General features: G+C 39.6%; 2 protein-coding genes and 1 long non-coding RNA gene across 7 annotated transcripts in view; 1 reads left to right on the top strand and 2 right to left on the bottom strand.

Moving 5' to 3' along the window:
* Positions 1–1,901: 1,901 nt before the first annotated feature.
* On the bottom strand, positions 1,902–4,585 carry LOC132513296 (uncharacterized). Its single transcript, XR_009538429.1, has 3 exons — positions 3,969–4,585; positions 3,279–3,423; positions 1,902–2,468 (listed from the first exon to the last, which is right to left on the bottom strand). It is a non-coding gene; the product is annotated as an uncharacterized LOC132513296 (long non-coding RNA).
* A 344-nt stretch (positions 4,586–4,929) lies between these two features.
* PSMD10 (proteasome 26S subunit, non-ATPase 10) lies at positions 4,930–12,402 on the bottom strand. Of its 2 annotated transcripts, none has more exons than XM_060137866.1 (5): positions 12,247–12,402; positions 9,758–9,856; positions 8,576–8,722; positions 8,315–8,481; positions 4,930–6,091 (listed from the first exon to the last, which is right to left on the bottom strand). In XM_060137866.1, exons 1-5 carry the CDS (start codon positions 12,358–12,360, stop codon positions 5,938–5,940), a joined length of 681 nt encoding a protein of 226 aa, XP_059993849.1. In that variant the 5' UTR covers positions 12,361–12,402; the 3' UTR covers positions 4,930–5,937. The 2 variants fall into 2 exon arrangements, with proteins under 2 accessions (XP_059993849.1, XP_059993851.1); XM_060137868.1 differs by having other exon boundaries at positions 5,948–6,091; positions 8,394–8,481.
* Positions 12,403–12,564: 162 nt separating this feature from the next.
* ATG4A (autophagy related 4A cysteine peptidase) overlaps positions 12,565–22,972 on the top strand; it is a 64,165-nt gene continuing 53,757 nt past the window's right edge. For 3 of the 4 annotated variants that reach the window (XM_060137865.1, XM_060137862.1, XM_060137864.1), the window contains exons 1-2: positions 12,633–12,671; positions 13,217–13,300. In XM_060137865.1, the coding sequence (XP_059993848.1) occupies positions 12,662–12,671; positions 13,217–13,300 (94 nt within the window). In that variant the 5' untranslated portion in view covers positions 12,633–12,661. Of the gene's footprint in view, positions 12,672–13,216; positions 13,301–22,972 lie in introns of all 4 variants that reach the window. The other variant, XM_060137863.1, reaches the window with a different exon arrangement.

Genomic DNA, 22,972 nt, shown 5'->3' with positions numbered 1-22,972 from the left:
GCCATCTTCTCCGTGAACACGCTGACCGTCATCTACCGACAGTGACTGTCTCTGAAACTTCCTCTCTCCCTCTACGACCCGGCGATAGCGTCCTCCTCAAAGAATTACACCCTCAATCTCTCAAGCCACGGTGGACAGGCCCCCGTACGGTGATCCTCACCACTCCCACGGCAGCTAAACTCTTGGGACACCCTTCCTGGTACCATGTTTCCCGCCTTAAAATGGCCCCAACTCCAGAGACTTGGACGGCCCTACCGCTGGGTCCCACGAGACTACGGCTTGTTCGTCACCCTGTCTCTCCTCCTGCTGCTCCTCCTGCCACCCAGGACTCACCAGATGTCCCTATGGCGCTTCCATGTCCACGGGACATGGCAAGCTAAAGGTCGGACCCACACCCGAGTCCTGGGCACGGGAGACTGCCAACCAGATGGGTGCCAGGCCTTGGTAACAGTCCAGATCCCCATCTCTTAACATAGAAGGTGTTCCCTTGGGATGGTCCACCCCCGCTGTCTGCTTCACTTACGATCAGACCCGAGACTACTGTCAATGGTGGAATGAGACCTATGGGGGGTGCCCCTATCACTCATGTAACATCCATGTGGCAAAACTAGATACCAGGAGCTCGCTCTGACAATCCCACCTGCTCACCAGAAATGGCAAGGGTCAATTATTCATCAACATCAAAGATCCCTGGGACACAAGATGGGTAAAAGGGGTACAAGGAAAAACCTACCGATGGGCAACTGATGCCTACCCCGTGGGCTCTATCAGGGTCTTTCGCTCATATATCAGTTTGATTCCCAAAGTTATCCAACAGTTGAGCGAACAAGCCACTGCCATCCAGGGAACAGAACAAGCCCTAAGACACCAACTACCTCACCCCGAACACAAAGAGGATCCTTTTTCTTGGTTGACCCTCGTCCGTCAAGCAGTACAGATACTCAACCACACAGGAACAGGTAACATCTCTGACTGCTTTCTATGTGCCTCGCCTGGCCGGCCGCCCTTAGCTGCTGTCCCGCTCGACCAGCCCTTCAATTCTACTTCCCACACCTCCCTAACACATAGTGTTTCAACATCCCGCGACTTAGAACATAAACTCCAGCTAGCCATTGAAGCCTCCGCCGGCTCCATCTCCTCTCTCCAGCGCCAAATCACCTCCATAGCCCAAGTCGCTCTCCAGAATCGACGAGCCCTGGATCTCCTGACGGCCGACAAAGGAGGTACCTGCCTCTTCCTACAGGAGGAATGCTGCTATTACATCAATGAAACAGGACTCGTCGAAGACAACGTAAAAGCCCTCCATCGCTTAAGAGAAGAACTCCAACGCAAACACCAACAGTCCGCCTCGCCTCCCCAATTCCCGATTGGTGGCGATCCACCCTCTATACCTGGCTAACACCAATCTTAGGCCCCTTAATTCTCATCTGTATCTTGCTCATGTTTGCTCCCTGTTTTCTTAGGTTCCTTCGCAGGCGCATGGAGGAAGTCTCTCGGGTGGCCACAAACCAAATGCTCCTCGGTCCTTAACACCTTGCTTCCTACAGAACCCCCCCACTGGTCTCCCCTAAGCCTCGGACCTCTGGTCGCCCGACTCCCCTTTCGACGCCCCCATTCAGCATGAAGTAGCCAGAGATCAGAACGCTGCCCCATTACACCAAAGATGTCGGGATGTAAGGCCAACTGGCCCGAGGCAGGAGAACACAATCAGATTCACAGGTTGCATCAGAACGAAATTCTCCGGACCACCCAGTTCCAGGAACTGACCTGGGGACTTTGAAACCAGCCCAGCCTTCCCGCCTTTCGAGGGGCGGGACTAACGGTCCCCCAGGATACCCGAAAAGACCACCAAATAAGGAATACCCTGTGCCCTCCCAGATTCACCACACCCCTTTCCCTTCTTCCCCTATAAAATCTTGCCCAACCCTCGCCCGGGCGCGACTTCTCTGGCCCCCTTTCTCTCGGACCAGTGAACCTCGCCCGGGAGCGCTCCCTAATAAGAGCTCACTTGAAGCTTTCCTCTGTTTCGTTGTGCCGTTTGTTAAGATCTGACCTTACAGGTAGTCCCAACGAAATTCGAAACCAGCCTTGGCTTCTTAACCATTCACTTCTCACCACCCAAAAAGACTTCCAGGAACTTCTGTCACCTCTTTGTTTCAGCACTTAGCAACTAGGATATGCTAAAGTCAATGCAACAGCTTTTGGGCTGTCTGTCGGTCCTTATTCTCCCCAAATTCATCTGTGTATTCAGTCACCCACTGGACACTTACTGAATGGGTACTATGGACCAGATACTGTGGCTGATGATACAATGGTGAGCAGAATCAGAGCTAGCTCTTGTCTTCATGTAATATACAGCTTTTCTAACTATGACAAGTTCTTGCACGTCATTATCAACAGTAGTGTGCTGACTGAAGGGAAGGCTGGAATTTGTACGGCACTGTGGAGGGCCTCCAAATAATAGTGATCTATGATAAAAAAAAAGGAATAAAACATAGTAATTCTTGACCAACAACCAAGAAATTATGCATTTGAGATCTCCCATGTCCTTTAGAGTACCAAGTGAACTTTCCCCGCAATATTGTATGCTGAGAAGTTAATATTTGCAGCTTTTACACTGGCCTGTAACTCAGGTTTGATGAACTTTCAGTAAGAAGAACTAGAAAGGAGCTTTGAGATCAATAGTACTTGAACTTTTTCAATCTCAGTGCACCTGAGGGTAGTAACGCACACAATGGCCCACTCCTGACAATGATGGGGTGGAAGTGGGAGATGATGCAGAATTATATTCTTGGTGGGGGAGACAGGAAGGGGTAAGTGTAGTTTAAAAAGCTGGGTCATTCCTATAGAACCCCACCCAATCTCCAGAGGAGAATCCCTGAGTGAAGTGAGGTAAAATGATCTGCCTAAGATTTTACAAAGTCAATACTAGATCCCAAGTTCTCTGATTGCCAGTGTAATGCTCCTTCAACTGCACCAAACTACTAATTTCAATGAAACAAACCCAAGTTTTAGTAATAAAAGGTGGTTTTACAACCTTTAACCTGTAAAACAGGTTAGAGGGTCTCATAAAATGTTCAAACCAATCAATGAAGACTCAATCCCACTTGTCTTTGAAGCTTTGGTCTAAAAACAAAAAACTCGGAGATGATAATGAAGGTTCTGGGAAACCAGAAAACAAACAAAAAATCCCCCAAACCCACGAATTTAAAAAAAAGCACAGGGTTTGGTCGGTGGGGTGTTACAACTAATGGGTTATTATCAAAATACCACAGTACCTTCCATTTGGCCCACTGTTTTTGAGTAGAGGCAGAAAGAAAATGGATCAGGATCCAGGAAAGCTAGATTTTAGTGTTGGCTGTAGTGCTAGTTCTCAGTGTCTGCTCATCTGTAAAATGGAGATGATTTCTATCGTCTTAATGCCTGCAATGGAGAATGGATATAAACATTTAAAAAGTGTGGTACTCTACTTTTGTAGAACCCAGGTCTACTGATAATTGATTCAGCATTCTTTTTTCTCTCAACCAGGGATCCTTAACCTTTTGGGAAGTCACAGATCCCTTTGAGAATCTGATGAAAGTTACTGAACCCTCTTCCCAGAAAAATGAACATAAAAATTTCTGCATTCAATTTTAGGCAGTCAATAGAACTGTGAAGCTAGAGTCATACACCCAAAGGAAAGCTCCCACACTATATCAAACTTGCTAACAGAAGGTTTTGGGGGTTTGATAGTGTAAAAGGATATGGCAACAGAAAGTAGAAGACGCTGCCATGTAATGAACTCAGTGTAGTTGGTATAGTTAAATTGGGAAATCAAAACACTGGGGTCATACAGTTAAGCTGTTAAGTCAAAGATTACAAAGTAAAATGCAGAATTATCTTGAATCTCACTCATAGAACCTCACTGAAACTGTGGATTCCCTCCAATAGATAGTTGAGAATGTAATTTTTTCCACTCTTCTATTTACCTGTTTCTTCCATCTTATATTCTCAGTTAAGCTCTACAATTAAAATTGTCATCTTTCCTGAGTTCATCTTGAAAGTAACTGTAAAACCTGCTGAACTTGAATCAGCTTCATCTCTATTGGGTTTCCTACAGGGAACAGGTAACAATCTGATCAATATCCGAGGCCATCAATATCCTTAGTTTACACAAATCAATGATTGAAATGTTAAGCCACTTCATTTAAAATGCCAACAGCCTACAAATTACCTGAGGCCTGGTTCCATCTGTATTATAAAGAACTAAGATGAATTTTCTTTTGCATTCACAAAGCCTATTACCTCAGACAATAAAACTCAGTACTTATGAATACCTTCAGCCCTAACAGGCCCTATTAGATATAACTTTACTCTTTGATCATGCTAAAAAGCATTAGAAACAAATTATTTCCCCTGTCATTAGTTCTATCCCTGGCATTCAATAAACAAAGTTTAGTTCCATAAGAATATGCTTCCCTGATTAATAATCGTAAAGCTCAGCACTCAAAATACTTATGTAAAAGGGTCTGTATATCAACAACACGGTTTGCGTTTACAAAACTCATTTTAGATACTGGTCATTAAGTCTCTGACCCCAAATTAATTGAAGTTTGTGGACTCACTTGGATTACTTATTTCAAGCAATATTTGCAGCATAAAGTTCAAATTAAAAAATAATTTGAAGAGTCACCTGCAGTTCATTAGATTTTATGACTAGTAATCATTTAAAATGTTTCCCTAAATTGAGATCAAGTTTACACTTATTAATTTTCTTTTGCTCCACATTTAATTAGCAATTCAGAAGATTACTATTTTTAAAGATTTTAGCTGCAGGTCAAGCTTCACTGATTTTATTGACTTCAGAGCTACCCAGAAATTGTCTTTATAAAGAAATTGTCTTTATAAAGGATTTAAAGGCTTAAGTGGGTGTCTGATTTGCAAAAAGAATTGGGAGATTCTCTCAACATTTTATTTTTTTAGTTTCTGAAATACAAATAAAAACACATTTTTGTTACACATCATAACAAGCTTGACATTCTTTTCAATACAGGATGACTTAATATAGGTACTTTAAAACTTCCTTTATAAAAACAATAAACTTGGGCTTCCCTGGTGGCGCAGTGGTTGAGTCTGCCTGCCGATGCAGGGGACACGGGTTCGTGCCCCGGTCCGGGAAGATCCCACATGCTGCGAAGCAGCTGGGCCCGTGTGCCACGGCCGCTGAGCCTGCGCGAGCCTGTGCTCCGCAACGGGAGAGGCCACAACAGTGAGAGGCCTGTGTAAAACAATACACTTTATTTTGGAGGGAAATAGCTCATCATTAAAAACATACATTGGTACACAGGCTATTATTTTTCATTATTTTAGTGTTTATGAATGCCAAACTTGGATAGCGTGCCTGCCCTCTGAACTGAAAATTTCATCCTCACAATATGTAAGTATTCCTCCTATAACAAAAACAAATTAAACCATACTGTTGGAAAAAACAGAAATATTTGGCATAGGCCTCTGAGTGGGCTTGAAAAACGAGTTACGATGTGTTTCAACTGTATGGAAGAACATTCTAGAATCCACCTAGAAACATTTGGCAAAACAATTGGCCTGGTGCTATTGGGGTTGTTCTGCCTCAGAGGGGGATAAAGGGTGCATGGCAGGGTGCTGAAGACTCACAACAGCCACAGAATCACTGACTCAAAGTTAACCAAGATTCAATACAGAATAATATACAACAATAGAACAATCTCAATTATTATTATTGTTATTCAATGCCTGGAAAGCAAGTTGTAAGCTAAGAAAAAAATACCTCAGCAGGAACAATAGTCAACATGTTTATAATACTTGGAAGATGAAACAACTTCATAATTCATAGATGACATCTTGTGCACAAGTACATTAGTTTCTAGGACAGTAGGGGACAACCACAAAACATACAAAGTAAGAGTAAATCCAAGCTGCTTAACTTTCCACCATTCTCTTGAGTATTAAACCCAGACCACCTTTGGCCACTTGCAGGGGTGTCTTTTCTTCTTTATTCTCAATGTAAATACTTGCTCCGTGGGACACCAGCAGTTTTGCTACTTCCACTCTCTCCTCATCACAGGCTAAGTGTCTGAAATCAAGGACCACAAAGATGGATTAATCATTTGCAATTCTATGTAAAGGTTAGGATTTCCTGACAGGTAGTCTAAACTGCATATTATTAGGTAGTGTAATATCGGAAAGTTACTTAATCTGGAAAGGAAAATCGATTTTCATGGGGAAGACTGTTTATAAGTTAAAATTCATTGGAATAGTCTTATAATACCAGATCATAAATCACAATTCTGGTCCTACTACAACAGAAGTGATGTAAATGCCGGCCTAAGGAATAACGTCCTTATTTTATGAAGATTAGTGGTTTACACCAAACACATGCAATAATTCCAGGCTAGAACTTAGAAAAACCTCCATACACAACCTGCTAACAGCAATTTGTGTGGTTTAAATTTTGGAAAAGCAGTTTAAAAAATTTTATATTATCTGATTGTTACAGACACCTTGTAAGTTAGCAAGGTACTATTATCACCATTTTACAGTTGAAATGTGACAGAGGTTAGTCTTTGCCTATGATGACATGGCTGAGCAGTAAGTGAGGGGGAAACCTTGTCAGGCACTTAACGGTTTACCAGGTAGGGTATTAGACCCTAACATGTTATTTTATTTAACCTTCACAACAATCTAGTGAGGAAGGAATTATTATCCTCACATTACAGATAAGGAAATTAGACTCAGGAAAGTTAAGTAACTTCTCTGAGTTACTTAATACAAGTATTTAATATAGTTGTTTAAGTGGCTGAGTTTGGATTGGGTAAACAGCATGTAGCTATTCCTTAATCGTAGGCTCTGCTCAGGACCCGATACTGCCTGACTCCTAAATTTCCTCCAGGCCACCCTGCCTTTCTTATTTGGAGAAAAGGGATAGAATATGCATGTTTTTCTAGACAGAGTCGCTCAGAACTACAGAAAAAAAATTGTAAAACTAAGAGTTAAGAAAACAATACTTAAAAAAAAATTGAATCCTACTTTGGACTAAAAAGAAGACTCACAGAATTTCTGGTTCAAAAAAGTCACCATTCGATAAGGAAGAATAGTAGCCAAGTACTGTAGAAAAAATATCAAGGGAGAGGACAGCTTCAGGTCAAGCATAAATCAATTCCAGATGGATTTGAGTTAAATGAAAAACAATAACCAAACCAAACCAATGCAATGTTTTAAAAAAATATATAATAAAATACAGGTGAATAGTTAACTAATTTCAGGGTGAGGAAGCACTTTCTAGTTATGAGGGAAGATTAATAGGTTTGACTGTATAGAGTTGAAATCTTCGGTTATTTCAAAAAAATCATAAACAAAATGAAAAGACAAACTGGGAAAAATATTTTCAACATGGCAGAAGGTTAATATTTGTACTATGTCAAGTCAAGGGTACATAAAAAAATCAGTAAAAATAAATTAATTCTCCAAAAGGAAACAGAGAAAGGGACACAAAATGTTATAATTTAGAGAAGGAATATAGTCATAGCCATTAAAAAATGTTTAGCTTCATTGATAATAAAAAATGTAAATTACAACTCTGAAATACCATTTTTCCTATAAGACAAGGATATTTTTGGTGTTGGTGAGGGGGTAATAGGCACTCTCACACTGCTATTGGGAGGGTACAATGATACAACTCCTCTGGAAGCAATCTCGGAATATACAGCAATTGTCTTAAACTATGTGTATCTGTTGACCCAGCAATTCTACTTCTAACTTCTATACTAAGATAATAATCAGCAGTATGGCCAATGATTTTTGTATAAAGTTGGTCAATGTAGCATTATTTATAATAATGGAAAACTCAAAAAAGCTTAAATATACAGTAATAGAGGAATCATTAAATTATGCCTTATCCATAAAATGGCGTTGTGGATAGCCATTCAAAAACAGTTTAGAAATATTTATTCACATTGGAAAATGCTCACAATATACTATGAGGTGAAAAGAACAAGATATAAAACTATATACACAGTATCGTCCCAATTTTACAATAAAAAAAGCATATGTAACGTATGTACATTTGCATATAAAAGACAAGGAGGAAATACATTAAAATGTTATCAGTGGTTATTTCTGGGTGGCAAAATGATAGGCATTTTGAATTTTTATCTTTATACTTTTGTGTACTTTCAAATTTTTTTGCCATAAACATGTATTACATTTATAAGCAGACTAAAAAAAAAATGATGTGTAAGAATTAGTGCAAGAGGGCTGATGTCAGGTAGAATACAAATGACTGCTACTTGTCACTTACAGAGGAGTGTTACCCTCAGTGTCTTGGATGTTTGTGGAAGCTTTGTAGTACAGAAGAATATGAATCATCTTCAAGTTACCCTTGGCTGCTGCCCGGTGCATTGCTGTAGCCTCATAATGGTCCTTAGCATCTGGATTAGCCCCGCCTTCCAGTAACATGACAGCAATCTGGGAAGATGGAGAAGAAAACAATGCAGGGATCTATTTGTGTTTGCGTACAGGTTTAGAACTCAAAAGAAGTAGCCTAGGAATGGAACCCTACCTCATGCCTGTTTTTGGAAGCTGCATAATGTAGGGGAGTACAGCCATTTTGATTGACAGCATTCACTTGAGCACCTTTTCCCAGAAGAGCTTTTACAATCTCATCCCGGCCAGCGGAAGCAGCAATATGAAGAGGAGACCAACCTGCCTGTAAAAGAAGTGGGCAGAACAAAAACCAGGGAGAAAAGGCACAGGGATTAATGCTAACATTTAGGCAGGGTTTACAGAGCTGTGTGTAAATGGTTTAAAAAAATAATATTCTTTCTCTTTCCCTCATTAAGCACTGCAGGATATTTAGAAACCAGATATATAGAAGAAAAGAAAAGCACCCATAATCCCACAACATGGAAATAATACATAAGTCTAATTCTAATGTGTTTTAAGATTGGGATCAAGGATACCCCAATAGGATATCAAGTTCCGTGAGGTGCATTTTCCACAATGTCCACTTATCATTACGTTGTGAAAATTTTTCTATGTCATTCTCTGGAATCATCACTTTATTGGTTGCATATTATTATCATTATCATTATTTTTTTTTTTTGGCCATGCCGGGCGGCTTGCGGGATCTTAGTTCCCTGACCAGGGATTGAACGTGTGCCCTCAGCAGCAAAAGCGCGGAGTCCCAACCAGTGGACCCCCAGGGAATCCCCTGGTTGCGTATTATTTTATTAGGTGTATATATATGCTGTATTCAACTGTTCCTCCATTAAACTGTTTTTACTTTTTTGCCATTATCAATATTATTTCATTGAGCATCCTCGAAAAGGAATCTGCCTACAAAAACATTTCCATCCTTATTCTTCACAAGTCTTATCCTAATATAACCAATACCATTACACCAAATCTTTATATAACAAAAAAAGATATCTAGGTCCTCATTATTCAGGCAATATTCACCAAAAACAATTTCTAACATAATAAAAAGGATTTGTAGTCTCTTAGGGATCATCATAATAAGACTTGATCTGCATGTTTACCTTAAATTACAGGCTATGGGTGGCAAAATGAACATTCTGAAATAATGCAACCACCAGTCCTGTATTTGGTCACTGGGGCCATGCTGTAACTTCCTAGTCATAAAGGTTAAAATTTGTTTGTGAGCTTAATACTCGGGCTTTAGTAAACACCAGTCTGGAGTCTAAAGATAACTGGGAATTTATCAACTCTGCCTAGTACTCACATCATCTTTATCATTCACTGGCACTCCAAGTTGCAGCAAGAATTCAACAATTTCTGTATGTCCGGCTGAGCATGCCCAATGCAAGGCAGTTCTGCTGTCCTACACGGGAAGCAGAGAAGCAATAAGACCAACATTCTTGAAGAAAAATAGAAGCACTAAGGCAAGAAAGCAGAAACAAAAATTAATATTGGAGCCAGCAAACCTACGGTTTGGGAACAAGAAATGGAGAGCACTGGATCCTCAGGTAGGTAACCTTAAACCATATTACTTACATAAGAGAGACCAAGGTTTTAGTAACATGAGGAGAATACATTGATTAAAGTAGGTAATTCTGGGCAGACTAGAGCCATGAAAGCAATAGAGCAAAAAACTGATTTCAGTGCTTTGGCAGAAATACAGCTTTGGCTATTTCCATTATGTACGTACTTTTATGTCAGGCGCTGTGCTAAGAGTTTTACGTGCATCATCTCCTGTAATCCCCATGATCCTATACAGTGGATATTATCCCCATTTTACAGACTCCTCAGGGTGAGCAACTTGTTAAGGTCGCACAGCTAGTAAATCGTGAAGTTGGGACACAAACCCGTCAGCTCTGAATTTTCTAGATGCTCTGGGAAGAACAAATGTATCTTGTGGGAAAGAAATATTCATGAAACTAGTTGAGATTATAACCATTTAAAAAACATACCAGGGCTTCCCTGGTGGTGCAGTGGTTGAGAGTCCGCCTGCTGATGCAGGGGACACGGGTTCGTGCCCCGGTCCGGGAAGATCCCACATGCCGCGGAGCGGCTGGGCCCGTGAGCCATGGCCGCTGAGCCTGCGCGTCCGGAGCCTGTGCTCCGCAACGGGAGAGGCCACAACAGTGAGAGGCCCGTGTACCGCAAAAACAAACAAACAAAAAAAACATACCACACACAGAATTAGAGAGCAACGTTACTTTAAAAAAATAATAAGCTAGGAGTTAGTCATGTTTCTCAAAGGGAATCTCTCTCTCTCTCTATTTTTTTTGCAGTGACTGCTATATTTCTTAGCCCTATGTAAAAGAAAATGGTATTTTAAACTTTATTACAAAAATTTCAAACTCATATAAAAATACAGGGAACGTAATATAATCCATATGCCTATCACCTACATCTTATAACTATTTTTCCATACTTGCCTCATCTGTTTTTCTCCTTGATGAGATTTTTAAAAACAAATCTTAAATATTATGACCTTTCATACCTAAATATCTGAGTATCTAAAAAATACTTTACTACATAGCTATTACACTGATTAAAATTAACACTAACTCCTTTATAACATCAAATACCCAGATTTCCCCAACTGTCCCCCAAATGCCTTTTTGCACTTGGCTTGTTTCAATCAGGATCCATACAAGCTCCATAAGTTGCAAATGTTTGTTATGTTTCTTAAGTCTTTTGATCTTGAATAGTTTCTCCCTTTTTCATGCCATTGACTTGATGAAGAATGGTTAGAAGTATTATTAAATCTTAATATTGTTAAATTAAATCTAAAGTATTAAATATCACCAGAGCAAAATGAAGGTAAACTAGACAAAGGCATTTTCAGGTTGAGCAATAAAGAAAAGTTCCAGAAAAAAAAGTCTCTGAACTTCTAATTCTCTTCCCAAACACACAAAATGGAGATTTGTAATTATGTGACACTGTCTTGCTAGTGCTGAGCACGGTGCCTGTCAAATAGGAGGCAATCTATAAATGTATGATGGCTTACTGAGGGCACCGTGAATCTTTCTAGAAACTCAGGGTGAAAGCATGAGGGTCTTTTGAGCAGGAGGGCAGAAAGAAACACTTCCCAAGGTCCACTCACTTTTGTTCTGCCTTTGCCTAGAATGCCCCTTCATCCCCCAGGGAAATCCCACTCATCCTTCAAGATACAGCCAATCTTCCCTCCTTTGCAAAGCCTCTTCAGTTACGACAACATTCGGCTTTTCTAAGCGAGATTAAATCAGGTTCTTCCATATGTTCTGAAAGCCCCACGTCAACTTCTCTCCCGAGTATTTACCACAATTTATAATCGGACATATGATTTGGGATTATTTTATTAACGTCTGATCCTTCTATTCGACGGTATCCTCAGCTCCCAGCTGAGGCGTTCAGTTACACGTGTTCCGTTGAATAGTCACTAATAAAAGCAAACAAACCCACTTCCAAAAACCAAAAACTTCCCTTCTCACGGATGTCTCAAAGATTGGGCATTTCTGAGAAACGCGCAAACGTTCTAGAAATATCCAAAATACAGCGACTAAGTACTGGGCCAAAAAACAACACTGGCGGTTTGTGGGGCTAGCTCCGGCCGCCCGGTCCCGAGTCCTGAGGTGACCCTGGGGTAAGGATGGGGCGGCGGGGGCGGGGATCTGGCCCTCTCGGAACCGGCCTCCCCATGGGTTGGGCTGGGCCGGGCAGCCACGTTGGCCTCCGCCGCTGCCGCCGCCGCCGCCAGCGGAGAGGCCCCAAGCGTTGCTTTACCTGGTCAGTCCTAGTGGCCAGGGATTTATCGGCCAGGATCCTCTCCTTCAACTCCTCCAGCTTCCCGCTGTAGGCCAGGTTGCAGACCATTAGGTTAGACACACACCCCTCCATTTCGCTTTCCCAGGATCTCGGTGAAGCCTGACCAAAGACCGCCTCACGTCGCCAGCTCCGACTGCCAATCAAAACAGGCATTAGAGCTCCCCCAGTGACCAATCGCGCTCGTTCCTTTGCTTCTTTTCCCATCGCAGGGCGCCTCTGGGAGTTGCAGTTTGAGCGCAGTTCCGGGCGGGGAGGAGCCTTTGCCGCTGTCTCCGTCTCTGCCGTTAGCAGCGCGGAACTACGAGTCCCGGGGTCCCTTGCGGCCGCCGTAGTCAAGTGGCCGGTGGAATTGGCCCAGGATGACAGCTGGAGAATGGAGTCAGGTACGGGGAGCGGCTTAGTGTAGAACCGGGGTGGGTGGTCGCTGTTGGGGCATTGAGTCGGTGACGCGAAGTGGGTGCGGGGTCATGGCAAGAGAGTTATGGGAGCCAGAAAGTCCTGTCCCACGGCGGCCCTGACCTGCAGTGGTAAGCGGAAGGGAAAACGGTAGCAGCTGAGTACTACCTCCTGAGCTCGAACCAGTGCCTGTGGCCATCCTCCCCCGCCGCCAAAGGAATGGAAAGAACTGGGGGTTAATTATTCTTACATTCCGACGGAGTGGCATTAGGGCAGAATTCTGCCACAACAGTGATAGCATATGACACCGTAGTAAGGTGATGTGCCAGGGTGATGCCAAAGGCAGGGTGTGATGCCATAGGACCCACTTGATATCTAAGAGATCTCGGGGAGTCCATGGCGTGGTGACATCACAACTTGATGAGGGTCATCTTGACACTGTGGCATGGTGTTGGCTCTTTAATATCACGATAATAACGGTGACATCGAAGTTTTGCTACAACTATTAAGCTAATAGTGTTTCTATTTATAGGATTCCTAAATAGTGCCATAGCAGAAGAGATGCAAGGCTTATCCTTTATAGGGCATATCCAGGCTGGCATCATACCAAAACCAGGTAACGATAAGAATACACTCAAGAAAGAAACTGACTATGTTTATATTTACCCTGTTATGGTGTAGAACAGAGCTTGGCAACCTTTCCGTAAAGAGCCACATAGTAAATATTTTAGGCTTTGGAGGCCAAAAGGCAAAATCGAGGATAATTTGTAGGTACTTATATGACAAGGGAGAAAACAAATTTCAACAAATATTTATTGATGAAATTCAAGGTATAGTAATAATAATTGAGCATTTTTTTGTAATATGAGACTACTAATGAGAATAATGGAATTCTTTTGGGGGGGATAACATTTTGTTTATTTGGGGCTAATAGTCAGTGTTCCCTATCATCAAAATCATTTCAAATGTTCATCTGTTAATACTGATCTGTAATGAGATTTTACCCATTTCATCTTTGTAAATGTCTTTTCACACAGATAGGTATGAATCCACAAACATATTCTTGTTATTTTTTATTTAAATACATTTTAAATTTCAGAATAGCTTTAGATTTATGGAAAAGTTGCAAAGATAATGCAGAATTCCTGTGTACCCCTCACCCAGTTTCCCCTACTCTTCCTTTCCTATTTTTAACAGCTTTATTGGGATATAGTTTTCATATCATAAAATTCACCCATTTTAAGTATAGTTAAATATTTTTAGTAACTTTACTGAATGGTGCAACCATAATCATAATCAGTTTCAGAACATTTTCATTTCCCCCCAAAGATCCCTCATGCTCATTTATTTACAGTTAATCCTCGTTCCCACTCCCAGCCCCAGGTAACCACTGATCTACTTTGTCTCTATAAATTTGCCTATTCTGGGCATTTCATCTAAATTAAATCAAATAAGAAGTGGTCTTTTGTGCCTGGCTTCTTTCACTTAGCATAATATTTTTTGAGGTTCATCCATATTGTAGCATGTACCAGTACTTCATTAATTTTTTTTTTTTTGCGGTACACGGACCTCTCACTGTTGTGGCCTCTCCCGTTGCGGAGCACAGGCTCCGGACGTGCAGGTTCAGCGGCCATGGCTCACGGGCCCAGCCGCTCCGCGGCATGTGGGATCTTCCCGGACCGGAGCACGAACCCGTGTCCCCTGCATCGGCAGGCGGACTCTCAACCACTGCGCCACCAGGGAAGCCCCTTCATTAATTTTTATTGCCAAATAGTATTCCATTATGTGGCTATAAAACATTTTGTCTGTCTACTCGCTACACATGTAGGTTGTTTCCAGTTTTTGGCTATTATGAATAATGCTGCTAAGGACATTAGCGTGCGAGTCTTTGTGTGGACAGGTGTTTTCGTTTCTCTTTGGTAGGAACCTAAGGGTGGAATGACTGCATGATATGGCAAATTTATCTTTAACTTTATAAGAAACTATAAAACTATTTTCCAAAGCGGCAGCACTGTTTTGCATTGTCACTAGTAATGTATGAGGGTTTCTGTTTCTCCACGTCCTTGCCAACATTTGTTATTGTCTTTTTGATATAGCCATTCTGAATGGATGTGAAATTATCTTATTGTAGTTATAATTTGTACGTCCTTAGTGACTAATGATGATGAGCGCCCTTTCATTTACTTACTAACCATTCATACATGTTTTCCATTTTTAAATTGAGTTATTATCTTTATTGTTTTTTTATTATTGAGTTGTAAGAATTATTTATATATTCTGGATACAAGTCCCTGTAGATATGATATGTGGATATTTTCTCCCACTCTGTTGCTCGTCTTTTCATTTTCTTAATGATGTCTTTTGAAGTGCAAAAGTTTTAAGTTTTGACAAGATCTAATTTATTGGTTTTTTTTCTTTTATGGGTCATGCTTTTGGTGTTGTACACTTTTAAAAATTGTACAATTTAATGTTATTAGTATTTTAGAATTGTGTTACCATCACCACACTCTTATTTGAAACATTTCCATTACCCCAGAAAGAAACCTCATGCCTGTTTTCACTCTCTCCCCATTTCCACTCCCAGGCCTAGGCAACCACTAATTTATTTTTTGTCTCTATGGATTTTCATTTTGGGGGATTTTATATAAATAGAATCATACAGTATGTAATCTTTTGTGTCTGGCTTCTTTCACTTAGTATAAGGTTTTTGAAATTTATCCAAATTTTAGTTTATATCAATACTTCATTCATTTTAATGGCTGAGTAATATTCCATTGTTTGGCTATACCATATTTCACTTATCTGTTCATGAGTTCGTTGGTTTCTGCCTTTTGGTTATTATGAATAATGCCGTCATAAACATTCACGTACACGTTTCTGTGCAGACATGTGTTTTCATTTCTCTTAGCACGTATCTAGGAGGGGAATTGCTGGGCCATATGGTAGCTCTATGTTTAACTTTGTGAGGAACTGCCAGACTTTACCAAAGTGGCTGCACCATTTCCCTTCCCACCAGCAATGTAGGAGGGTTAGAATTTCTCCACATCTTTACCAACACTTGTTAATGTCTTTTTTATTATAGCCATTCTAGTGAGTGCAAAGTGGTATCTCACTGTGATTTTGTTGTTTTGACCTGTGACAGCATGGGATGCATATAAAGCATGTTGACATTACTTATGATTCAAACAATGTTAGCTGTTGAAATGACTTTCCTGCAGTGTAAATTTCACATATAAGTGCTGTTTTGCCTTGTAATTTTAAGTTGAATTAATTAAGAAACATTATCAAGTCTGGAGCAAAAGCTAATTTCCAGGGCCATTCGGTGTTTGGTAGTAGTGGTTGAAGGCAGTTCTTCCAACAGTTAAAAAATGTAAAAATCATTCCTACCTTCCTTACCATAAGAAAAACACATAGTGGATCTAATTTGGCCTGCCAGATGTAGTTTGCTGATGGCTGGTGTGTAAAAGTGTCCTGTATTTAGCAGGTGTTCAATAAATATTTATCCAGTTGATTACAGAGGTACAGTAGGCCTGTTGTGTGGTATTCACACAGGATTGGGTATAGTAACAATTTCACCATAATAATACATCAAGAAATTGGATTTGATTGTCAGAAACAGCTGGAAAAACAACTCCAAGTGCCTCTCCTACTGAGTGACTTGTTTGGGTAATCTTCCTTTATAGACTGTGTGTTGTGCTTTTATTTTATTTGATATGACAGGATGGTTAACTTTCAATTCTGAGTCCCTTAAGGCCAAGGGTAAGGTATTCTTTGACTCTTTGGAAGCTTTCAAAGGTGTCTTCCCTTTTGTCACTGTCCTAAAGTATGGAGGAACAATGTGGTTACTGTTTATCAAGAAGAGTCAAAGGGGGGCCCTGTTAGGGACTGACTCCGTTGCTGTGCATACGATTGCATATTCCCTTTACTACTGGTCTTATAGAGTCTAGGTCCTAGAACAAGCCAAGTTCACCTTCTGGCCTTTAGAATAACTAACGTTTACTGATCACATGTGTGAGGTATTGGGCTTAACTCATTTAATCCTTCACAACAACCCTATGAGGGAGGTACCATTATCCTCCAGTCTCCACCTTTTAAAAAATGAGAATACAGGCACAGAGAAGCGAAGTAGCATGCCTGAGGTCACACAATTTGGCAAAAGTTGGAGCCAAAATTAAAATCCACTGCTATTCTACCCCAAAGCCCTAGCACTTAACCACTGCAACATACTGCTCAATATTGCTGAAGATGAAATTATGTGTAAATGCAAACCTCAGGGGCTTCCCTGGTGGTGCAGTGGTTGGGAGTCCGCCTGCCGATGCAGGGGACACGGGTTCGTGCCCCAGTCTGGGAGGATCCTACATCCCGCGGAGCGGCTGGTCCCGTGAGCCATGGCCCGCAGAGCCTGCGCGTCCGGAGCCTGTGCTCCGCAACGGGAGAGGCCACAACAGTGAGAGGCCCGCGCACAGCAAAAAAAAAAAAAAAAAAAATGCAAACCTCAGGTAACGGAATACTAATTCCTGTCAGAGCTCTTTGGGCTGTAACACTACCTATGATTCTTGGGAAATGTCATGATTTTCATGCTCTAGAGCAACACTGTCCAGTAGAACTTTTTGTGATGATGGGAAAGTTCTGTATCTATGCTGTTCCGGTAGGGTAGCCACTAGTCACACTGAGCACTTGAAATGTGTCCAGGGACTAAATTTTAAATTTAATTTTAATTATTTTTAATTTAAATAGCTTCATGTGGCAAGTGGTTATCATTGTGGACAGTGCAGAGAGAGGCAGTTTCCCCCTACTTGCTCCTTTCTAATTATCACTAAACATTTTATTTAATGTAAATATTCTTTCCATAGCACAGCTGGAAACCAATATATTCTATAGTGAAACAAACTTGAGGAAACCCTACAGAGGTATATGACAGTTAACTGTATGACGGTCACAGGAATAGGTTCTGTCTTATCCAGAATGAAACTTCTCCATTCCCACCACTTACTAGGTAAAGTTTGAACAACTGGCCTGAAGACCCTTTGCGATTGATTTTTTTCACTGTTTGCAGATGTAAGTTGTTTATGTGGTTAATTGCAAACAATTCACAATAGCCAGTTGCCTGGTTTAAGATGAGACATTTTAATCTGTGGCTCTAATATTTTTTTAAGCACATGTTTTAATCCTACAGATAAAAATGTCCTTGGTATTGTGTGTCACTGACCTATGCAAATCTTCCCCGTTTAAATCTCTCTCTTTGTAAAGCTGGCATATTGTTATAGGCTATTATAATAAAACATTTTATTTACTTGCTCCCTGGGTTTTAGCTTCCACACACTCTTGTTTTCTGAGTTATTTGCTTTATAAATGGTTTACTTTTAAACTTTTTACTATAAAGAATAAGGGACTCACAAGAAGTTGCAAAAACTGTACCATACACTCTTCATCCAGTTTACCCCAGTCATTACATTTTATGTAATTATAATACAAGGTAAGAAACAGGACATTGACATTGGTAGGATGTGTGTGTACAGTTCTATGTTATTTTCTCACTTGCGTAGATTTGTGCAACCATAACTGCAATCAAGATACAGAAATATTCCTTCACTAGAAAGCTACCCCTTCATAGTCACAGCTGTCCACAACCCCTGCCAAATACTAATTTGTTTTCCTACTCTATAATTTTGTCATTTTGAGAATCTTATATAAATGAAGTAATGGAGAATGTGATACTTTCCAATTTTTTCCACTTTGTTTAATGACTTTGAGACCCATCCAGGTTGATACATGTATCAGTAGTCTGTTCTTTTTTTATTGCTGAGGAGTGTTTCATGCTATGGGTATACCACAGTTTGTTTAACCATTTACCTAATGAGAGACATTTTGGTTATTTGCAGTTTGGGTCTGTTGCACATAAAACTGTTATAAACATTTGAGTATAGGATTTAGTGTAGACATAACTCTCATTTGTCTGAGATACATGCCCAGGAGAGTAATTGCTGGGTCATATGGTAAGTGTATGTTTAGTTTTTAAAGAAACTTCTCCAGTGTGGCTATATAGCATTTTACACTCCCACTGGCAATGTATGAGAGATCCAGTTTCTCTGCATCCTTACCAGCATTGTCGTTGTAATTGTTTCTTATTTTAGCCATTCTGATAGGTGCATAGTGATATCTTATTGTGGTTTTATTTGCATTTCTCTAGTGGCTAACGATGGTCAGTATTTTTTCATGTGTTTATTTTCCATCCCTATATCTTCAGTGAAATGTCTCTTCATGTCCTTTGCCTATTTTCTTTAAAATAAAAAAAAATTATGAGGTAGCAGTGGTTAATAACCTATGTTTCATGTGTACAATATTTTATTTCTGTGTACACGACAGTGGGCTCACCACCAAAAATCTAGTTTCTATCTATCACCATGCAGTTGACCCCCGCTGCCCATTTTGCCATCCCTCCGCCCCTTCCCTTCTTGTAACCACTACTCTGTTCTCTGTATCTATGTGTTTGTTTATATTTGGTTTCATTTGTTCATTTATTTTGTTTGTTTATACATTTCACATATAAGTGAAATCATACAGTATTTGTCTTTTTCCATCTGACTTATTTCACTTAGCATAATACCTCAAATTCTATCTACATTATTGCAAATCCTTTGCCCATTTTATAATTGCATTGTTTGGGTTTTTTTGTTTTTTACCTGTTGAATTTTGAGAGTTCTTTATATATTCTAGATATAAGTTCTTTGTCACATATGTAGTTTGCGAATATTTTTCTACCAGTCTATGGCTTGTCCTTTCATCTTATTAATAGGATTTTTTCATAGAGCAAAAGCTTTTAATTTTGATGATGTCCAGTTCATCAATTTTTTTCTTTTATGGATTGTGCTTTTGTTGCTATGTCTAAGGACTCTTCACTAAGCCCTCGGTCTCAAAGATTTTCTCCTAGATTTTCTTCTAAAGTTTTTTTAGTTATATTTTACCTTCAAGTCCATGATTCATTTTGAGTTAATTTTTGTATTTAGTGTGAGGTTTAGGTTGAGGTTAATTTTTTTAAACTATGGATGTCCAGTTGCTTCAGCTCTATTGAATTGCTTTTGTACTATAGTAGAAAATGAGTATGCTGTACTTGTATAGGCCTATTTTGGGGTTCTCTTTTCTGATTCATTGATCTGTGTGTCTGTCCCTTTGCCATCTCACACAGTCTTGATTACTATAGCTCTATAATAAATTTTAAAATCGGGTAGAGTGATACTTCTTCCTTTATTATTTTTCAGTATTGTTTGTTTGTCTTTCCCTATACTTTTCAGAATAAGCTTGCCTATATCTAAAAAAAGTTTGCTAGGATGTTGATAGGAATTGTATAAGAACTGTATATCACTTTGGGGAGAACTGAAATCTTTACTATGGTGAGTCTTTCAATTCATGAACAGGGCATCTCTCTCCATTTATTCACATCTTCTTTTATTTCTTTTGCTAGCATCGTGTCGTTTTCAGCATTGTGTAGTTTTCAACATACAAGTCCTGTATATGTTTTGCTAGAATTATAATTATTTCATTTTTTGTGTGACTGTTAATGGTATTGTATTTTAAATTTTGGTTTCCATGTGTTCATTGCTAGTACATAGTAATGCAATTGATTTTTATATAATTTGTACCCGGCAATGTTGCTGAATTTACTGATTAAGTTCTAGGAGGTTTTTTCTGTTGTTGGTTTCTTTGGATTTTCTTTGTAGACCATCTTGTCATCTACAAATAGGGACAGTGGTATTTCTTTCTTTCCACTTTTTATGCCTCTTATTTCTCTGTCTTCCCTTATTGTTCTGGCTCAGAATTCCAGTACTATGTGTAATAGCTGTGGTGAGAGCTGAACCTTTGCTTTGTTTCCAATCCTAGGGGGAAAGCAGTCAATCTTTCAGCATTAAGTGTGATGTTAACTGTAGTTTTTTTTGGGTAGATATTCTTTTTAAAATTGAGGCAATTCCCCCCTAATTCCTAGTTTTCTGAGGATTTTTATCGTCAATAAATGTTGAATTTTGTCAAATAGCTTTTTCAGTATCCACTAATATGACCATGTGATTTTTTTTTATTACACTGATTGATTTTCAAATATTGAACCCAGCTTGCATCCCTGAAATAAATCCACTTGGTCATAGTGTATAAATTTGTTTACATATTGCTGAATTCTATTTGCTAATATTTTGTTAAGGATTTTTGTGTCTCTATTCATGAATGATATTGGCATGTTATTTAATTTTTCAGTACTATCTTTGTCTGATTTTCATATCAATGAGATATTAGCCTTATAATAAGAATTGGGAAGTATTTCCTCCTCTTGTATTTTCTGGAAGAGATTGTGTAATAGTATCTACACAAAACTAATTGTGTATTAATTTTCCTTTAAGTGGTTGGTAGAATTCTCTAGTATAACCAACTGGGCCTGGAGATTTTTTTGGAGTTTTTTTTTTTTTTAAAGGGAATTTTATTTTTATTTATTTATTTATTTATTTTTGCCTGTGTTGGGTCTTCCTTGCTGTGCAGGCTTTCTTTAGTTGCGGTGAGCGGGAGCTACTCCTCCTTGAGGTGCACGGGTTTCTCATTGTGGTGGCCTCTCTTGTTGGGGAGCACAGGCTCCAGGCGCACCGGCTTCAGTAGTTGTGGCTCGCAGGCTCTAGAGCGCAGGCCCAGTAGTTGTGGTGCATGGGCCCAGTTGCTCCATGGCATGTGGGATCTTCCTGGACCAGGGCTCAAACCTGTGTCCCCTTCATTAGCAGGCAGATTCTTAACCACTGCGCCACCAGGGAAGCTCTGGAGTTTTAAAAGTACAGATTCAATTTCCTTAATAGCTATAGGACTACTAAAATTATCTATTTCATATTGGGTGTTTGTTTGTGTTTTTCATGGAATTGGTCCAGTTTTCAAAATTGTAAAATTTGTTTGTAATATTTCCTTTATCCTTTTGGTGTTTGCAGAGTCTCTAGTGATATCCCCTGTCTTGTTCTGATATTAATAATTTGTGTTTTCTCTGTTTTTTTATTTGTCATTCTCGCTAGAGATTTGTCTATTTTATTGCTCTTTTCAAAGAATCAGCTCTTTATGTCATTGATTTTTCTCTATTAATTTTCAGTTTTCAATCTCATTGATTTTTGCTCTTAAATTGATTATTTCCTTCCTTGTCCTTGCTTTGGGTTTATTTTACTCATTTTTCTAGTTTTTTTTTTAAGGTGGGAAATTATATTTTTAAATTTGAGACTTTTCCTCTTTTCTGAGGTAAGCATTTAGTGCTATGAATTTCCCACTCAGCAGCGGTTTAGCTGCATATCACATATTTTTTTATTGTGGTAAAAAACACATAATATGAAATCTACCCTCTTAAAATTTTAAGTGTACATTACACAATATTGTTAACTATAGGCACAATTTTTAAAAAATGTTATTTTATTTTAAAATTATTTTTTAAAAATTTATTTATATTTATTTATTTATTTTTGGCTGTGTTGGGTCTTCATTGCTGCATGTGGGCTTTCTCTAGTTGCGATGAGCAGAGGCTACTCTTCATTGTGGTACGTGGGCTTCTCATTACGGTGGCTTCTCTTTGTTGCAGAGCACAGGCTCTAGGCATGCGGCTTCTGTAGTTGTGGCACGTGGGCTCAGTAGTTGTGGCTTGCAGGCTCTAGAGCACAGGCTCAGCAGTTGTGGCGCATAGGCTTAGTTGCTCCATGGCATGTGGGATCTTCCCAGACCAGGGCTTGAACCCATGTCCCCTGCATTGGCAGGCAGATTCTTAACCACTGTGCCACCAGGGAAGTCCTCCCCACAATGTTGTTTTCATCTTGCATGACTGAAACTCTATACCCATTGAATAGCAACTCCCCATTTCTCCCTCCCCCTAGTCCCTGGCAACCACCATTCTTTCAGTTTCTATGAGTTTGACTACTTTAGATACCTCATTTAAGTGGAACTATGCAGTATTTGATCTTCTGTGACTGGCTTATTTCACTTAGCACAAGGTCCTCAAGTTCCATCTGTGTTGTAGCATATTGCAGGATTTCCTTTTTATATGGCAGACTAATATTCTATTGTATTTATATACCATATATATACCACATTTTCTTTATTCATTCATTGATGGACATTTAGGTTATTTCTTCCTCTTGGCCATTGTGAATAATGCTGCAATGAACATGGGAGTGCAAATATCTCTTCCAAAGCCTATTTTCAATTCTTTTGGTTAAATACCCAGAAATGGTATTGCTGGATTATATAGTAGTTCTATTTTAAATTTTTTAGGAGCATCTATACTATT

The sequence above is a fragment of the Lagenorhynchus albirostris genome, chromosome X (genome assembly GCF_949774975.1).
Source record: "Lagenorhynchus albirostris chromosome X, mLagAlb1.1, whole genome shotgun sequence".
Classification (NCBI taxonomy): domain Eukaryota; kingdom Metazoa; phylum Chordata; class Mammalia; order Artiodactyla; family Delphinidae; genus Lagenorhynchus; species Lagenorhynchus albirostris.
Note: the sequence above shows the minus strand (reverse complement) of the source record. Positions and strands in the feature narration are given on the sequence as shown.

Bases quoted from the DNA above. Each gene is read 5' to 3' on its own strand.
- PSMD10 (XM_060137866.1), bottom strand. From the start codon at position 12,360: ATGGAGGGGTGTGTGTCTAACCTAATGGTCTGCAACCTGGCCTACAGC. The intron at 8,723-9,757 runs GTGAGTACTAGG...CTTCTTTTACAG, and splicing joins CAGTGAATGATAAAGATGAT to GCAGGTTGGTCTCCTCTTCA. The intron at 6,092-8,314 runs GTAAGTGACAAG...CCTTGATTTCAG, and splicing joins ACTGAGGGTAACACTCCTCT to ACACTTAGCCTGTGATGAGG.